General features: G+C 40.8%; 1 protein-coding gene across 1 annotated transcript in view; it reads left to right on the forward strand.

Moving 5' to 3' along the window:
* The window catches only part of slit3 (slit homolog 3 (Drosophila)), a 248,394-nt gene that overhangs the window by 173,351 nt on the left and 57,977 nt on the right, over positions 1-17,066 (forward strand). The window contains exons 7-13 of the mRNA XM_040120062.1: positions 989-1,060; positions 4,827-4,990; positions 6,146-6,290; positions 9,717-9,788; positions 11,374-11,445; positions 12,299-12,370; positions 16,733-16,876. Of these exons, the coding sequence (XP_039975996.1) occupies positions 989-1,060; positions 4,827-4,990; positions 6,146-6,290; positions 9,717-9,788; positions 11,374-11,445; positions 12,299-12,370; positions 16,733-16,876 (741 nt within the window). The remainder of the gene's footprint in view (positions 1-988; positions 1,061-4,826; positions 4,991-6,145; positions 6,291-9,716; positions 9,789-11,373; positions 11,446-12,298; positions 12,371-16,732; positions 16,877-17,066) is intronic.

A 17,066-nucleotide genomic window follows, 5' to 3' on the forward strand; every position in this document is an offset into this window, starting at 1 on the left:
GGACAATCATTTCTGTTCTTAATAAACACATAAACACATTGTTTCCTGCAGTCACACAACATTTCGCCACTGTACTCTCCACTGCACCATAGATCCAGTCTGGCTATTCTGAAAGCTGTTAAGTTAAACTAAATTACTAAAATAAATTCTTTGTTGCATCCAAAGGAGTCCACTCCAACAACGGTAAACAACAAAAGTTAATATTCTACTGTGAAAACGGCATCACGTGGAGCTTTAGATTACGTTGGAAAAAAAGATTTTGCGCTATATGCTGTTTTTTCAAAACTACTGCAATGTCATTTTTCATCAGTTCATTTCATTTAGTTTAATAGTTGGGGAATGGACACTGATTTATAAAATAAAACTTTATTAGTATCTTAAAACATAGGGAAACCAATAGTTCCCAACCTTTTTCACTTGCATTCCTTTTAAAACAAAGCAATGGCTATTTTTGACTCCTCGTCATAGGTTTAATGTGTAATAAGTGTTTTTCTCTTCTCAGATTGCTTAATTAAAATAGTTTTAGAAACCAGAAGGGATAAAACGATCCAGAATTTCACAAGAAAATAGCAACCATTGCAGAAAAAATAAACATAACTTGGTGTAGCATAACACGTTTTTGAATGTTTGATGTCCCATTAATCATTTCAGGACCCCTGTGATTTTTTTTCCTGACCCATAGGTTTGGAACCAATGCCATAGACAAAAGGTCTATGTGAACTTATTATACAGTAGTTTTTATAGCTTATTTAAGACTATGAAACAAAAATACAAAAATTCCCAGTCTTCGAAAGCTGTGGCTTTTTTTTTTTTTTTCTCTTTGAGACGTTAGGGAAAAGGTGATAGGGACTTGAACCTGAATTTTGGATAGAATTTAACTTGACTTGCGTCAGAGTTTAAACCACCAGACCAATAAGTGGCACCAGGGTGTTATTTTTCTAACAATCTTCTCTCCCCCTGTTTTCCCTCTCTCTGTTTCTCTGTCCAGCACCCTCAACAACAACAACATCACCCTCATCCCCCTGTCCAGCTTCAACCACATGCCCAAGCTGCGGACACTGTGAGTATAACACACACACACACACACACATGGACAGAGAAAACTACTAACTTGCACTCCTGGGTTACTCATTAACACTTACATACATGCAAATGGATGAATTCATGCCTACTTCCATGCAAACTGAGTAAGTACATACACACACTGCATACACATAAGTAATGTTCACTTTCATGCACACATGGCACAAACACACACACACACAGCATGACAGCAAGGTCTGTGTATGATCATCTAATCATGCCTTAATAAGAGACCACCTCTTCCATTGTTTCAGGACTGTGAATAATCATGTGACCATTACATATAAACACACACACACACACACACACACACACACACAGACACACACACATGTGCGTGCTTGAGTAATAGTAACCTCAATAATACTACAAGAAAGGCTTGTTTAGGCTCAACAGTTCAATCTGCTTTGCTTCATTAGAAGAAACCTCAAATACTGATGTAACCGATGTGAGCGCAGACACACATAAACACACACGCGCGCACACGTATACACAGTTGTGATCCAACGTGAACACCGGGCCAAATCACCTGAAGGGGATCCTACAGTTGTCAAGGCCGTGGCGAAGTCTCAAGGGGACGCTACCCATAATCCCGTAGGAGTGTCTGAGAGGCAGATCATTGGTTGCATTCCAGCTGTCCACACTGGGGTTGAATTCCGCCAAAACCAGCACGCATAGAATGGGATTTCCTCCCCAAATTACCCTTTTCAAGAGGCACTTGTGTGGTCACGTAACTCTGCTTCACATTCAGAAATGGGGATTTCTGTATACACAACACAACTGAATACAAGCAGGATAACAGAGGCCCATTTATCTTTTATGACCATTTGTGCTGTTCAACTTTTGACCGACAGTCAACAGCCAAACGCATGACAGCGTTTCGATATTTCCTGCGTACTGCTGCAACTCCAGTGCCAATACAGCTCGAAATCAGCAGCAGGAACACTACACAGTTGCCAGGAGATAAAGTGCAGAGTTACCAATATCTTTTAATCAGAAGCCCTTGTCGTCTTGTGTTTTCTCTCAACACTGAGTGTCTGTCTCCTCTGATTTCCACGTTCTTCATCTTCCTTTTTTGCCTCCTCCTCAGTGTTTCTGCTTCCCAGTTCATGTGTTATCTCTCCTTTTTCTTCCTCATTTTCTGCGTCTCTAAATTATCTTCTTTTGCCATTCCCCGTCTCTTTCCTCCCATCATTATTTGCCAAAATCTCTTCACTCACTTTCATTCTTGCTTTTGTGTTCTGCCTTCTGCTACACTCCAGCTGATGTTGTTGCTTCCTCTACCTTTTTTCACCTGTCTTCTTCTTTTCCCTCCTGTCCTCGCGTTCCCTACTCTCCTCTACCCCCTCTTTTTCTTGCCGCTCTTCATTTTGGTCCTCCTCACCTTTTTTCCATCCCCTATGTCCAGTGTTCAAATCTCAGTCCATCCTCCTCTTTCTCTCCGTCCCTTCCCCAGCATTGCCTCGTCATCCTCCTCCTTTTGTATTAAATTTTGTGTCTGTTCTTTTTTGCCACCCTCAGATCCCACTATTGAATTTGCTGCTTTTATAAAAACGACTCATTCAGTCAAATGTTTAGAGATGTCCCTGATTTGATTAACAGGGAAGTTTGAGAAGTGTGTGTAGGCGTTTGTGTGTGTGTAGAAACTTCCTTTCAAACGAAATGGCTTACCTCTCCTGACACCTTAATCTGTGATTTCTTAATTCGGCTTTTACATTTTCTATTCTTCTTTTCTCACTCTCTCTATCCATCCATCTGTCTATGTATTGTCTTCTTTCTGTTTCCCCTCTTTTCCTGTAGTAACCCTCTATTCTATTAGCAGTAATGATATCAGCTCATGGTGCCTCTTATTCAGAAACTTCAACCAATGAAAAGATTAGAACTCCCACTGCTTGTGTGTTTGTGTAATTCACTGCACCAAAGATGTGCCCAGTAACCCCTCTGGAGAAAAATACTAAGAAAAAAAAGCAAAGAGACACACACACACATTAGCAGAAATATAATGCACACACAAACACACACATACACACGCATAGCACTCCATACCCCCTGCCGGTTCCATTCTCCCCTGTGTTTTAATCCTACTTGTCAGTAATTAAGGCTGAGCCGGGGGCGGGCCGGGACGTGGCCATCTCCAGGCGGGGGTTTGACTATAAACTGGATTTATAATGGGAGAGTGGTATTAAAACCCACTGCCCCCGCTGCTAGCATCAATGAGCCCATCTCTGTTCCATAACAGGATTTGTCCTCTGCTTTATTACAAAGGGAGGCCTGTCTTCTGAAAGGCTAGATATCCCGGCTGGCATATAATACGCTGACAAGACATTCTGCCGTTCATCCACCCTCCACTTCCTCCTCCTCTTCTCTCTCTCTCTCTCTCAAGGTGTCAAATCCAGCCAGTCTCATAGAGCGTCTCAGCTCTGTGAAACATCCCCCGATCGGTCCTATACTGAGCAGTAGATTTTAATTAATGGCTATTATTGAGAAAATGTAACTTGAATTATAATTTAATCTATTTAAGATGTAATTTCAATTTCCCATCAGCCTCTTGCGTAAAGATGTGATTCAGTGATGTTGTCTGATGAGACTCTTCAGTAGTAGAATCATTTAGTTTACAATAAAGGCCCCATTCCAATTCCCTCCCTTGGCTTTGCCCCTGCTTTTGGACTGCCCTCAACTCAGAACAGAGCCGCAAAGGGGTAGGTGTTGAGATCTTTGGCTAGGAAATGGGACACCCCTTCTTACTCATTTCGCAAAGCATTCTGGGAATTTTTCCTCTACCACTCCCTTTGGAGTCTGCATCTGAAAACGCTCCGTTTGGGGGAGCGTTTGGCTAGATGACCACTACCCCTCAATCCCCAAAAGAAACGGGACACTCTACCCTACGCGGCAGCCTGCAAAATGGGGGGGTATGGCCAAGTGATAGGACCAAAGGGGGATTGGGCCAAAAAGTATGTGCAAAAATCAGTAAGATGTTGCACAGTACATTGAAGGGTCGGTTCGCTTAGTTTAAGGATAAACATATTTTCTCACTTACCTGTAATGGTATCTAGCTATGCAGATAAATTTGCGTTCATGGTTTCAGGTTTTCAGATTTGTCTCTATGAGATTCCTGCCTCCTCCCTAATTCATTTATTTGCTCCATTTTTTCCTCTCTTGCTGATTTTTGATTCTATTTCCCTCTTTATATTCGTTTTCTCTTTCTGGCTTTCAGCCTTTGTGTCCACTCTCTTCATGTCTGAATCTTTCTTTCCCTCTTTTTGGTGTCTTTTTCCAGAGTTATCGTCTTCCTTCCCTCTTCTGTCTGTGTCCCCCTTCTCTGTCTCTGCTTCTGTCTTTCTGAATTGATTGTGATTTAGCTGTGTATGTCCTCTCTCTAGAGGGAGTCATATTGTCACAGACCTCGGGGAAATGAGAGCTGAGGATATTGCTTTGTGTGTTGTGTGCGAGTGCCTGTTTGTGTGTGTGTTTCACCTAAGCAATGACCTCATGATTCTGGCCAAGGATGTAAGCTGTGTCAAAATTGGAACCTAATTTAATGCAAACTCAAACACATTTGCTCTTTCCGAGCTGCTGTGCTCAATTTAACTTGGCAGACTTTTTGCATGCATGCATTTCGTAATTAAAGGTTTATTGTTTTCTTTTTTTCTCGTTTTGGGTCTTATCTTGCACTTCAACTTTCGCATCTTTAATTAAACAGAATTTCCTAAAAAATAACTAAGCTCTTCCTCTCTCTCTCTCAGCCGTCTGCACTCCAACAACCTCCACTGTGACTGTCACCTGTCCTGGCTCTCTGATTGGCTCCGAGCCAGACGTGGCTTGGCTCCCTTCACCCAGTGCATGGCCCCCGCCCACATGAGGGGCCTCAATGTCCCAGATGTGCAGAAGAAGGATTTTGTCTGCAATGGTGAGTTAACATCTACACACATACAATTGTGTTCAAATATTACAGAGCTTCCACTTGGCTGAAGGACAACCTGAGGAACATTTAGTACTTTCTGTGACATGCAGTATTCTAATTATCAAAGTTATGATATTACTCTTTCATGATTGGAAGTGGTTATTTAAAAAGGCTATTTGTCAAACTTTTAGTTTCGCTCAACATTGTCCACTGGTTTTGGGGAAAAACTGCCAGTTGTGGCTTCATTGCAGCCTCATCATATCGGTACATGAACTGTAATGAGAGTGAAATCTAGCGACCAAAACTGACCCAAAAATTGACCTTGAACTCTGCAGCTACACTGACGTGTATAATACATGCTTCAGAGAGAGTCAATTAGATGTTCGGGGTTGAGTTTAGTGCTGCTGAAAGCTGACTCTTTGACGTTGAGGTATATAGGACAGACAATGTAATAAACCTAAAGGCCATTATTACAAGCCGTATTGTTATCATCTCCAGACAGCTCAGCATTGAGTTTATAACACTGAGAGAATTACACCGTGTAGAGCGCATAATCAGCTAAAAAGGCCAGTATAAGAGCAGCGGTGTTATCAGCCGCAGATAGTATAGGCAATGTTTATGGGCCTCTGATTCAGCTCTCTGTGCTAATAGACTGTCAGGCTGCTCCCTCTTTATTTGCCTTTAGCCCCGTCTTTTCTGCCGACATGCTCCATATCGGACCTCACTCTCTCTCTCTTTTCCATTCTTTTCCTCTTTTTCACAATTCAACCCCTTCCCTTCCTCCTTTCATCTGATTTCCTCTCTCCCTTCTTTCCTCTGTCTGAATTTCATGTTGCTCTCCAAATGTTTCTGTACTACCACCCTCTTTCCTTACCTGTCCTACTGCTCTTATCTAACAATATTTTGTGACAGTTAATATTGTAATTTCTTCCTGTTCCCCCGAAAGATTTTTATTCCTGGCAGGTTGCAAAAAGTTCTGCAGCATGAGGACCAATCATGGGACATTATAACTCCCAACTGAAGCTGAGACCAATGCGAAAAATGCAATGAGTTTGTACAAGTGGGAATGTATCTACACGTAAGAAAGGAAGTTTCTCTGTGGACCAAAAGCCAGGATCTGTTCAATATTTCCAGAATCTGATACTGTATCACTATCTGTAGGTCCAGCCCAGACAGAGTCGAGGACTTGTGTTCCACAGGTGGCCGTGTGTCCACCCAGCTGCAGCTGTAACAACAACATAGTGGACTGTCGTCGCAAAGGCCTCACTGAAATACCAGCCAACCTCCCTGAGGGCATTGTGGAGATGTAAGACCATCTTAAACTTAACTTTCCTTAAATGTTATACATGTTCAATTCACCTGTCCAGTGTTGTGTCAGTTGATTTGCTAATACAATGCACATTTTCCACGTCATTTATATTAGATTTCAATGCGCATATTTCTTAATATTTTTATCATGCAGTACATCATCCAGATTATGTGCTTTGACAAAAATGATAGACACTTTGCACTCATTGTCGTTTATGCCTGGAGAGTTACTTTTACTTTTGATATTTTAAGTAAATTTTTTTGCAAATACTTTTTTACTTTTACTTCAGTACAATTTTGAATGCGGGACTTTCACTTGTAATGGAGTATTTTTGCACTGTGGTATTGCTACTCTTACTTAAGTAAAGGATCTGGATACTTCTTCAACCACTGCAACACACATAGTTTCACTGTGATCTTTAGACACTCCATGTGGCCATGTAGGCCTACCGGGCAGCTGTTTGATTCACCGTGGTGAACTAGACCTTGCCCAGACTGTGGCACACCCTGAGTTTTGCAGTGGTAATCTGTTTTAGATTGCAGCCAGACTCATACGCTTTGAGCCTCCTCTTCTCTTTTCTCTCCTTCTCTTTCTTTCTGTGTCTTACCCACATATTTAAACACACACACATTACCCCACAGTGGGACATGTTTGATATCCGTATTGAACGGTGTGCCCTGTTTGTTTGTACAAAGGACAGCTGGTTGATTGTTCCTTGAGTACCAATACCGCTATACCTCCCCAGCATATATATTAGATACACACACACACACACACACACACACACACACACACACACACCAATGGACATGCATATGCAGACACACCAGTTTTGTTTGCACAAACAAAATATGCACTTTATACACAAATGCTTTCTTATGCCTACAGACACACATTCTGGGAGGGTCAGACACACACACATGCATTTTGATCAAGCCACAGGCGCCAAAGCATATCTGATGAAATCTCTTGGACACGCACACAGGCACACACACACACACACACACACACACACACACACACACACACACACACACACACACACACACACACACACACAGAATTAGCATTGGATCCATTATAATAAATGTTGTTGCTTCAGCCAGAAACAATAGAGTATAATAGGATGATGTATTGTCAGTCCTCCAAATGGGGCAAAGTCATCTTTCTGAATGCTGGTGGGAAGGATCACTGCCAAATGTGTGTGTGCGCGCGCGCGTGTGTGTGTGTGTGTTTGTGTGTGTGTACTGAATGTCAAGTGTGCGTTATTCTAACATGAAATTTATTAATGAAGAAATTTAACAGAACAGGTTTGTTTAAAGGCATTTAACTTCATTACACCTTAAAAGGGATGTTTGAGTGAGATTTTAGTAGTGTGTGTGTGTGTGTGTGTGTGTGTGTGTGTGTATTAATACAAAGCCTGTCGTGTACATGCTCACCTGCCAAACCCATCTCCTTTTTCAGTTGTGGTTTAATCACCTCCGCACCCTATAGATTTTTCATATAGCCTCTCTAAATGTTTTCCCTGTAATACATCCTTAGATATTGAACCTCTGGGTGTCTTTGTATCAACCTTGTTTTACTGCTTCCAATATAATTTGTAACTTGTTGTGTGTGCAGATTGTCTTTGTCAATATCCGTACTTCCTTGATTTATTTTGACCCCTCAGTTGAAATAAAGTGTTGTCAGCTGCCAAGGGTGTGAGGTGCAGAAATTTAGAGGGGAATACAAGCCAAGAAACGGGCACCTGTTAGGGTTGTGTTGTGTTCAAAGCCAGGCCCACGTAAGTGTTTCATTACAGAGTAGCAGTCACAAATTGATGCAATAAATTCATGAAAATCATACTTACTCTCGGCCAATGTGATCAAAACTTGACTTCTTGTCAATATAGTGTTCATATTAAGCCGTGAAGTGACTCACAGCGGTTAAAAGACAAACAGTGATACAAGACGAAGATAGATAGATAGATTGATAGATAGATACCAAGGGATAGGGCTAAAGAAAGTAAAAGAGGGATGGAGAGTGGAGGTCAAGAGCAGGAGTGGGTGGGGGCTGAAAAGGAGGATGAGAGGAAGAAGAAGGGTGGATTAGTTCCCATTTATCATTCTGACAGCTGACCCTGTGGCTGGCCTTGGGACCTCACTGCATCCTCCTCTTCTCTGATTTTTCCTCCCCTCTCCCCACGTTGTTCACACTATTCCAATCTCCTTTGTTGTCCTCCTTCGCCAGTCCCTTTCTATAAGGAGCCCGCTACACTTCTACGACTTCTTATTCTCCTCTCCTCCTCTGCCTCCTTTACTTTTCTTTTCTTCCTTCCCATTGCAGAAAACAAGGAGACATGAAGTATGCATGAACTACACAGAATGAATGTGTTCCCTGGGCCATCAGGAGAGCAGAAACTAAACTACAGTACATTTCCCCAAATGCGGGCTGTGGGCCTAGTTCTGTTGGCTCCCCACATGATAATTGAGTAATACTACCAGTATGGTGTAATGAGTTTAGTCTACCAGAGAGAGAGATGTAATAAATTCCCTTTGGCCAATAGCCTGAAAAGTTGAAGAACCTACACTGTGTTCATAAATATAGTCTGGCTCCATTTAAAAAGGAGAGCGCTGTTGCTCCATCAGAGGAATTATGGAAGATTCAAAACAAAAATTTTTTAGAAATTATTATTTAAAATAATGATAATTTTTCAAGTACTTCTAACAGTTATATCATTAAACCAAACTCTCAATTTTCAATTAGCAAACTAAAACCTGTATTTCATTGCGGTCGAGTGACAGCAAGTTTGATTTAGCCACTTAGCTACCCACCATACTTTGCCTTTAGAAACATTTACATACATCCCTCTATCCCCTGAACCCTTTGGCCAGAGTCTCACTGAGCAAACAAGTATTATGGTCAGCAGTTCAAGTTTAGGTTGCCAAACCAGTCTTTTGATATCCATGGATTCAGCGGGCTGGTCCCATGTAAGCTCATTAACACTGAGCTGCAGAACTCAAGTCAACATTTCACACTGAGTGACCTTCACCGGTCCCTGCTGCAAAGCACTGAATCAACCTGCAGAAATATTGTGTAGATGCTGAATGGAACAACCACCTTTTGAACTTTATGTGTATTTTTGCTTGGCTGAGGTTGAGGGGTGAAGAAGACTTCGTGATAACAAATGATTTATCCAGCCTTATTGTAAAAGAAGGAGAGAAGATGAACATATTATGTTACCCATGACGTGCTGTTGCTGAAAGTGTATTCGGATTTTCCCATTTTATGTTTTAGGGGAAGTGTATTCTTCTAATTAATTGTTTTTTTGTTTGTTTTTTTTAATAAATCTTTTATAGGTTTGTTAAAGATGAATTAACTTCATTTTTCTCACCCCCTCCCTTCTCCCTTTCTCTCTTTCTATCTCTGTCTCTCTCTCTCCAGTCGTTTGGAGCAGAACTTGATTAAAAGTGTCCCAGCAGGAGCCTTTACTGCCTACAAGAAGCTCAAGAGGATGTGAGTCTGTCTGGATATAACTGCACACATTTAAACACACATAAATGCAAACAAATGCATACACACACATGCATACATGCACTGATACGCATTAACAGACTGATACAGCATATACTTTAATAGATTTTATTTAATGATCTATTATTATGTTTAACTTGCTTTTAACCAGTCGGGTCCCATTGAGGTCAGAAATGTGCAGTTACAGTAGTCCAGCATAGACTGTGCCCACTGAGTCCTACCTGAGATATTTTTAAACCAGCCTAATGCTTTATCAGACATTCATATTTTAACCTAGCTGTAGCATTACAAATATTTATTCTAGTATGCAAAAGGCTTGAAAGAAATGAATAAATAAGGCTCTATGACCCAGATTCTTGTCTATAGCTTAAGTAATAGTCACAATCTTCATTGCAGCAGTAATAATTCTAGGTTGTTTTCTAAAGACAAGCTAGTAGTCTTAAAAAAAAAATCATCAGTACAAAAAAGGTACGGTCACTAGAAGTTTAAGGATAATATCCAGTACTGAAAACATTGACATAATGTTGCGTAAATATATTGAGACGTGGTCTCTCTTCTTTTAAGGGTCATTTCGGCTGGTGTCAGTGTTTTAGAAATGTGGTTAGCAAAGAGGGAAAAGAAAGAAATGCATCCAAGAATTAACACAATGAAATTGGCAGCAGCTTTAACAAAGTATTGATCTAAATTGTCAAGATCTTCACATTTTCATATATTTACTTTTAATAAAGCATTCACCTGAACCTTAATCACAGAAAGTGGTTTGAATCTAGAACTATAATCAACAGATGCATAATCAGTTACTGATGTCTATAACATTTGACGACAGCAAGATACATAGAGCCATAGTCAGAAAAGAAGATATTTCTAATCTGAGGTCCAAACCAGTATGAGCGCACACACACACACACACACACACACACACACACACACACACACACACACAGGCACTCTTACACTCACACATAGGTCATCGCTTGTCTCTTTCATACACCCACAGACATAAAGCTCACTGGTGAAAAATGTCCTTATCATGCAAATGCCTGAAAATGCCAGACTTGCAGACTCGTGCAAGGTTGTAAGGTTATCCACCCACTTACCCACCCATGCACACAAAGACACACACACACACACGCGCGCGCTGACAGATGGGGTTTTAACCTCGGCCGATGTGTTAAATAATATATCTTACAGCGGTGGAAGTGAATGACATGAACTGCACTTAACATGCCACTGCCTGTAGTTTCTCTCTCTCTCTCTCTCTCTCTTTTGCCTCTTTTGCTCCTGTCACTTCAGTTTTTCCCCTCACCCTGTCCATCACTCTCTCTCTCTCTCTCTCTCTCTCTCGTCCCTCATTTACCTACACATCCAGCCCCTCTTACCTTTTTTTTTTTTTTACTCTTGTCCCCTTGCCTTGACCTGTGCTGATGTATTCTCTCATGATCATTTGTCAGATAGTTCAGGGGCATTCACACAGAATGAACCCCATTACTGTGCATTACAGTAATGCACTCATCTGCTCTCTCTCTCTCTCTTTCTGTCTCTCTGTCTCTGTCTCTCTCCCCCCCAGTGACTTGAGTAAGAACCAGATTTCTGACATTGCCGCTGATGCTTTCAGTGGCCTTCGCTCACTCACCTCACTGTAAGTATGACACACTTACCTCAAAACAAACACACACACAGACATGTACACAAACACGTATCCAGACAGGAAAGTAATTGCGTTCCCAGACATTTAGCAAATAAAAATGTTGTTGCTGTCCATGTTGACAACTGGAGCACAATGTAGTGGAGTGTGCGTACGTGCTGTATGTGTGTCTTTGCTTCCGTTTGGGCGTGTGTGTGTGTGTGTGTGTGTGTGCGTGTTTGAGGGTGATAAGAACATGAAGGACAGTTTAATTTGAATCAATCTGGAGCATGAAAATGAGAGAGACAGTCAGACAAGAAGGGGGCAGACAAGGTGATCTCTCCCGGGTGTTAAGCCTGAACACACACATACACACACACCACACACACACACACACACACACACACACACAAGCACAAGCAGAGGGATTCTAGTCAGTCGAACAGGAATGTCACTGAGAGGCACAACTGCACAACAGGCAGTAGAGGCCAGCTGAGGTAGCAATCACAGCAACACCACTCAACAATGAAATATTATATTCAGCTGTCCTACAGGTATGATATGAATATGGAAACAAAATTACACTCAGTATGATTCAGTGTATATGTTTAGAGAGGCCCAATGTAGAGGGATTCAGGTTATATCCTCTAAACAGCATCATCAAAACTGTCAGTATACTGAAAAAAAATGTATATATTTTTTCATGAAGTTAAAAAACTACACTTTAATGGGATAAAATACCATAAGACGCAATGGAAGTATTTTACTACATCGTGTAGCCACCTTTAGACCAGAAAAGTCTCAACGTGTAAGCAAAGCCTTATAAACTCTGTAAACTAAAAAATGTTATTTTGACCCTCCTGTGCAGGGTGCTGTACGGCAACAAGATCACTGAGTTGCCCAAGGGATTGTTTGATGGACTGGTTGCCCTGCAGCTACTGTAAGTACTGTCTGTGTGGTCTGTTGTTAAGTGCGTACTTGTGTGCATGCGGGTGGTCCCTTCAGAAAGAAATTAAATACATTATTCAGTAAACAAAAGAATTACACACTCAAACAAAGGAAACCCAGGTAAACAGGAGACACTGTATTGTTGTGGATTTCTTACAGTCGGGTCAAAAACTCTTTACAACTTGAGTTTCTTTTGGGAAATGGTCCGACTCCTTCGTTGTAGGTGATTTATTAAAAAGGAACCTATTTGTTTTGTGGCTTAATTTGCAGAGCTGATCTTTAAATCTGACAAAAAAAATCTGTACCTGGACGTCTTAATCAGTCAATACTTCTGGAAATACTGTATACAAAACCCTACTTACAAGTTCTATAATTGACTCATGTTATGACAGATGTTAATTGGTATCATTTAAAAAGTATCAGAATTTCTTTGCAGTGTCCCTTAATATGTATTGGTTCCAATGCAGGCAGCATAATGAGCAGGCTTGGCTGCATTTATCTTAAGCCTTGTGCTTGATTTTCCCTAACTAAGATGATTTGGTGATTTAGCACCAGTGAGTCTATATCTACAGAACGTTACCTGTGGACCATAATCACAGCTCAGGCGAATGTTACAGATTCTTATTGCTTCAATATATGGCGGTAATTTCATAAAGAAGAGAGCATCAGGCATTTCACCTACAATCACAGGACCATATCTTGGTAATAATCACTATAGTGCAGCAGCAACTCCTATAGAATCCCCTCTTCATGCATTAACCCTCCGTCTTTCCTTTATTGTGTGTATGTCTCTGCAGAGAAGTCCTTCTTAAATGATTAACTGATTGAAATTGCAGCACCGTCATAAAAACTGTAACCGCCAATAGTTCTTCTAGTATTTAATGTCTACATTGAGAAAAACTATTACTTTTGAATAATTCCTCATGGGCACAGGTTCAAACTGCAGGAGTGGTTCAGCATGCAGTAAAAATTCTTACTCCTATAATGGCTAGATGGGTACTGTATGTGGCTTCTGGTCCTCCCAAATGCCGCAGTCCACTGCAGAAACAGCTAATGTTCTGGGCTTTTCCGTTGTAAAGTGAAGTGAAGCAAATAGAATGAGGATCAGTGAATCAAACCCACACACACCTTTTACGGGCTTAGGTGGATCATTGGGATGCATGGTGCATAGTCTGACAAAGAGAAGGGGGGGGGGGGTGGATGGATTGATAGATAAATTAATGGATGGATGGATGAGAGGGGAAAGATGGAAAAAGGACAGATATTGGGAAGAAGAAGACGGATATGGAGAAATATACAGTATAGAGTAAATACAGAAAAGATTAGAAAAGATATTGAAGAAAATCAGAGAGCAAGTTTAATTTGTTTTTCCATGTCCAAGTATGTCTGATGTGACATCATTAACACTTAGGAGCCTCTAATTGGAAAAAACATTTCCCTCAGACACTAAATCACTGGACGCTTTATATTTGTTTGTACATGCACGTTTGATCCCTTAAGTAAGGTAATTCAAGACTATCTCTATGCATTTGTGGCTGCTTCAATCAGTGAATAAATAAAGCACTGAATGACTAGTTAATGTCTTGTCACAACATTGGTCAGTCCCACAAAGACAGGTGTTGGTGCTTGCTCAGCAGGCATAGGGAGGAGTATGTCTTTTTATATTTCGCCACTGACAGACAGAAAACCACCTATCTCCAAAAACTCGGTCAGTTTGTCAGGACTTTCCAGATGATGTTATTCTTCCATATGGCGTAATAATTACAATTTATATATGAGCTTTTGCTGGTGAATCAAGTCACACAATCCCCATGTCAACTTTCCATGACAGAGATGTGTTTATTGCTTTGTATAGCTGCCGGTCTGCTGTTTGTATTGTCTCCGCCGCTTTGTTTTACTGGTGCATTTTCAAGTAATTAGTTCCCCCAGTGAGCTGCCTAATGAGGCGTGGATGTGTCGCAGAGCAGCACGTGTGTGCGTGTGTCTGCTTGTGAGGGCCCGTGAGTGTATGTGTATGTTTAACTGGGTTGTGCCAGTATAGGCGCTCATTAGGATGGCTTCGGATGATTAAGCTGAGCTGCTGTACCAAGTACCGAGTTAGTCACCTGTCAAACATAGAAAAGAGGGAGAGAAAAGTAAGAGTATGTGAGAGAGAGATGAGGAAACAAAGAGTGACAAAAAAGAGTAAGAGAAGAGAACAGAAAGGTAGAGAATGAGACGGACAAGAAGCGAGAAAAGAGAAGCACAGGGGAAAAGTTGACAATGTGGATATATTAGTAAATGAAGTACAGGTATGAAAAGACAGAGATGGAGGGAAGGGTGGAGGTGAAAACCCTTCCTGTCATTTACCTAATCCCTCTATCACATTCCTCATTTCCCCGTCTCTCTCTCCTCCATTTTGACTATTGGCCTCTTTCGCTTAAATGCACATCTGTGTTAGGGATGTTCCTAAGGACTAATTTCCCTGTCGATTTAATGGAAAATTTAAATTTAGACTAGTTGACTAGTCTAAGAGTAAGAAAAAAAGAAAATTGCTATGATGAGCTGCGTTACCTTTTCAGACAGAGCAGGATCAAAGCGTCTGCGGGTAAACGATGTCATATCGGTTTACCAAGTGTGGCTAAGGTTAGCAACGCTAGCACCGGCAGCCTTATTTCCTTGCAGGTTAACATCTGCATGCCTGTGCTGAATGTGGTCACGCGTTGCTCCGGTCGAGTGGCTATATACCAGTTTATTCTGAGACAGCCTACATACAAACATAATAATACGGCCAAACCGCGCGGATTTCAAGAGATGTCAGCTGTCCTAATTTCCACCTCGCTGGTTTACAACAACCGGGCATTATCGCAGGGAGAGGTGGTGGCTGCTGCCTGCCGTGGCTGCAGCCCCAGCTAGTGGCGGGTGGCTGCATGGCATCGTAGAGATGCATCACTTAACCAGTGTCGTACATTATTAAAATATGGTGCAGACTGGTAAGGAAAGCAACGTTTAATCATTTAATCGACTAAATTGTGCACATCACTAATCTGTATCACTCCAAATTAAATTTTCATCAGTCCCTTTTCAGTCTCACTCCATTATTTCCTCCATCCCATTTCCATTCTTTTCTCAGTTCTCCCAGGTCTATCTCTTCTCTTCCTTCTCCCTTTAACTCTCACCATCTGGCTCTCCCATCAAAACTAGATATTACACTACCCAGCTCAAAAGTAGATACTCCCCTCCTGCTTCAGAGGAGAAAGTGGAAAATATATCAAACAGCAATTTTCAGATTTATGGGTCATGGCCAGAAAAAAATATATTCATGAGTGTGTGGAGAGGGAAGGAGAGGCTATCGCAAGGGACAAGGGAAGAAATAGTGAGATGCAGAGGACAATGGAGAAAAGTTGTGGTTTTGCAGTAAAGATGCATCTGAGAAAAATAAATTTTCACATTATCTGTGTATGTCTTTATTTTTTGTTGGTGTACTACACAGAGATAATAAAGCCAAATAAGTAAAACAAATACCGATAAATAACAAGTGGCAGAAAGTCATAAAGTATATTTAAGGGAGTACTGTACTTAAGTACAATCTTAAGGTACTTGTACTTCACTCATTTCCATTTTTCATGCTACTTTATACTTCCACTCCACTACATTTCAGAGGGAAATATTGTACTTTCTACTCCACTACATTTATTTGACGGCTTTGGTTACTAGTTCCTTTTAAGAGGGAGATTCTACACAGTGGATAATATAACAAGCTTTTAAAATACAACACACTGTTAAAGATTAAACCAGTGGTTTCTAACCTTTTTGGCTTCTGAAGTCTTACAAAAAGCAGTGTGTAGTCGAGGTCGCATTTCAGATGACTATGAGTTGTTAACAGCTCCACCAGATAGTGATTTTTTTTTTCCCTCTAAAACTTTCAGATGGTTTCATTTTAAGAAATGTTCAAATGACCCAATTTGTCACCAAAAATCAAAGATTAGAGAAAAAGTCCAAAAACTGAAAAAGGATTTCCTTTGCCATTAATCATCTCATTACCCCTCAGATTTATCTGGTGTCCTTGTATATAAAACTGTGTAAGTGATTCAAACTAGCTCCACCTTCAGCATCTACAACAGCAACATGCTGCTTGCACACTGATGATTCAGTATTAATCATCTGATAATGTCATATATAATAATATATCTGTCAGAGTGATCAAACCAGTACGTTTACTTTGATACTTTAACAACATTTTGTTCCTAATACTTATTTACTTTTACTTAAAGTCATGCGTGAAAAATGGTACTTTTACTTAAGTAAAGGATCTGAATACTTCTTCCACCACTGTCAATAATAAATGCTGAATGGCTCTTCCATGTTTTTTCAGGCTCCTGAATGCCAACAAAATTAACTGTTTGAGAGTCAACACCTTCCAAGACCTTCAGAACCTCAACCTGCTTTCACTGTACGACAACAAGCTGCAAACCATCAGCAAAGGACTGTTCACCCCTCTGCGCTCAATCAAGACTCTGTAAGTACATGTATTAGAGGAACAAAAATTCAGTTAAGGCTGAGAACCGTGCGTTTTTCTATTGATTTTGTCCAATGAGGGTGCAAAGGGGACAGCATATTAAGGCTACACATTCGTCATCGTGGTGATCAAGGAAAGATGTACCAGACACCAGCAGTTTAGAGCAGCAAATGTAAAAGCTTTGATGGGT

Source organism: Xiphias gladius, chromosome 23 (genome assembly GCF_016859285.1).
Source record: "Xiphias gladius isolate SHS-SW01 ecotype Sanya breed wild chromosome 23, ASM1685928v1, whole genome shotgun sequence".
In the NCBI taxonomy this organism is placed as follows: domain Eukaryota; kingdom Metazoa; phylum Chordata; class Actinopteri; order Istiophoriformes; family Xiphiidae; genus Xiphias; species Xiphias gladius.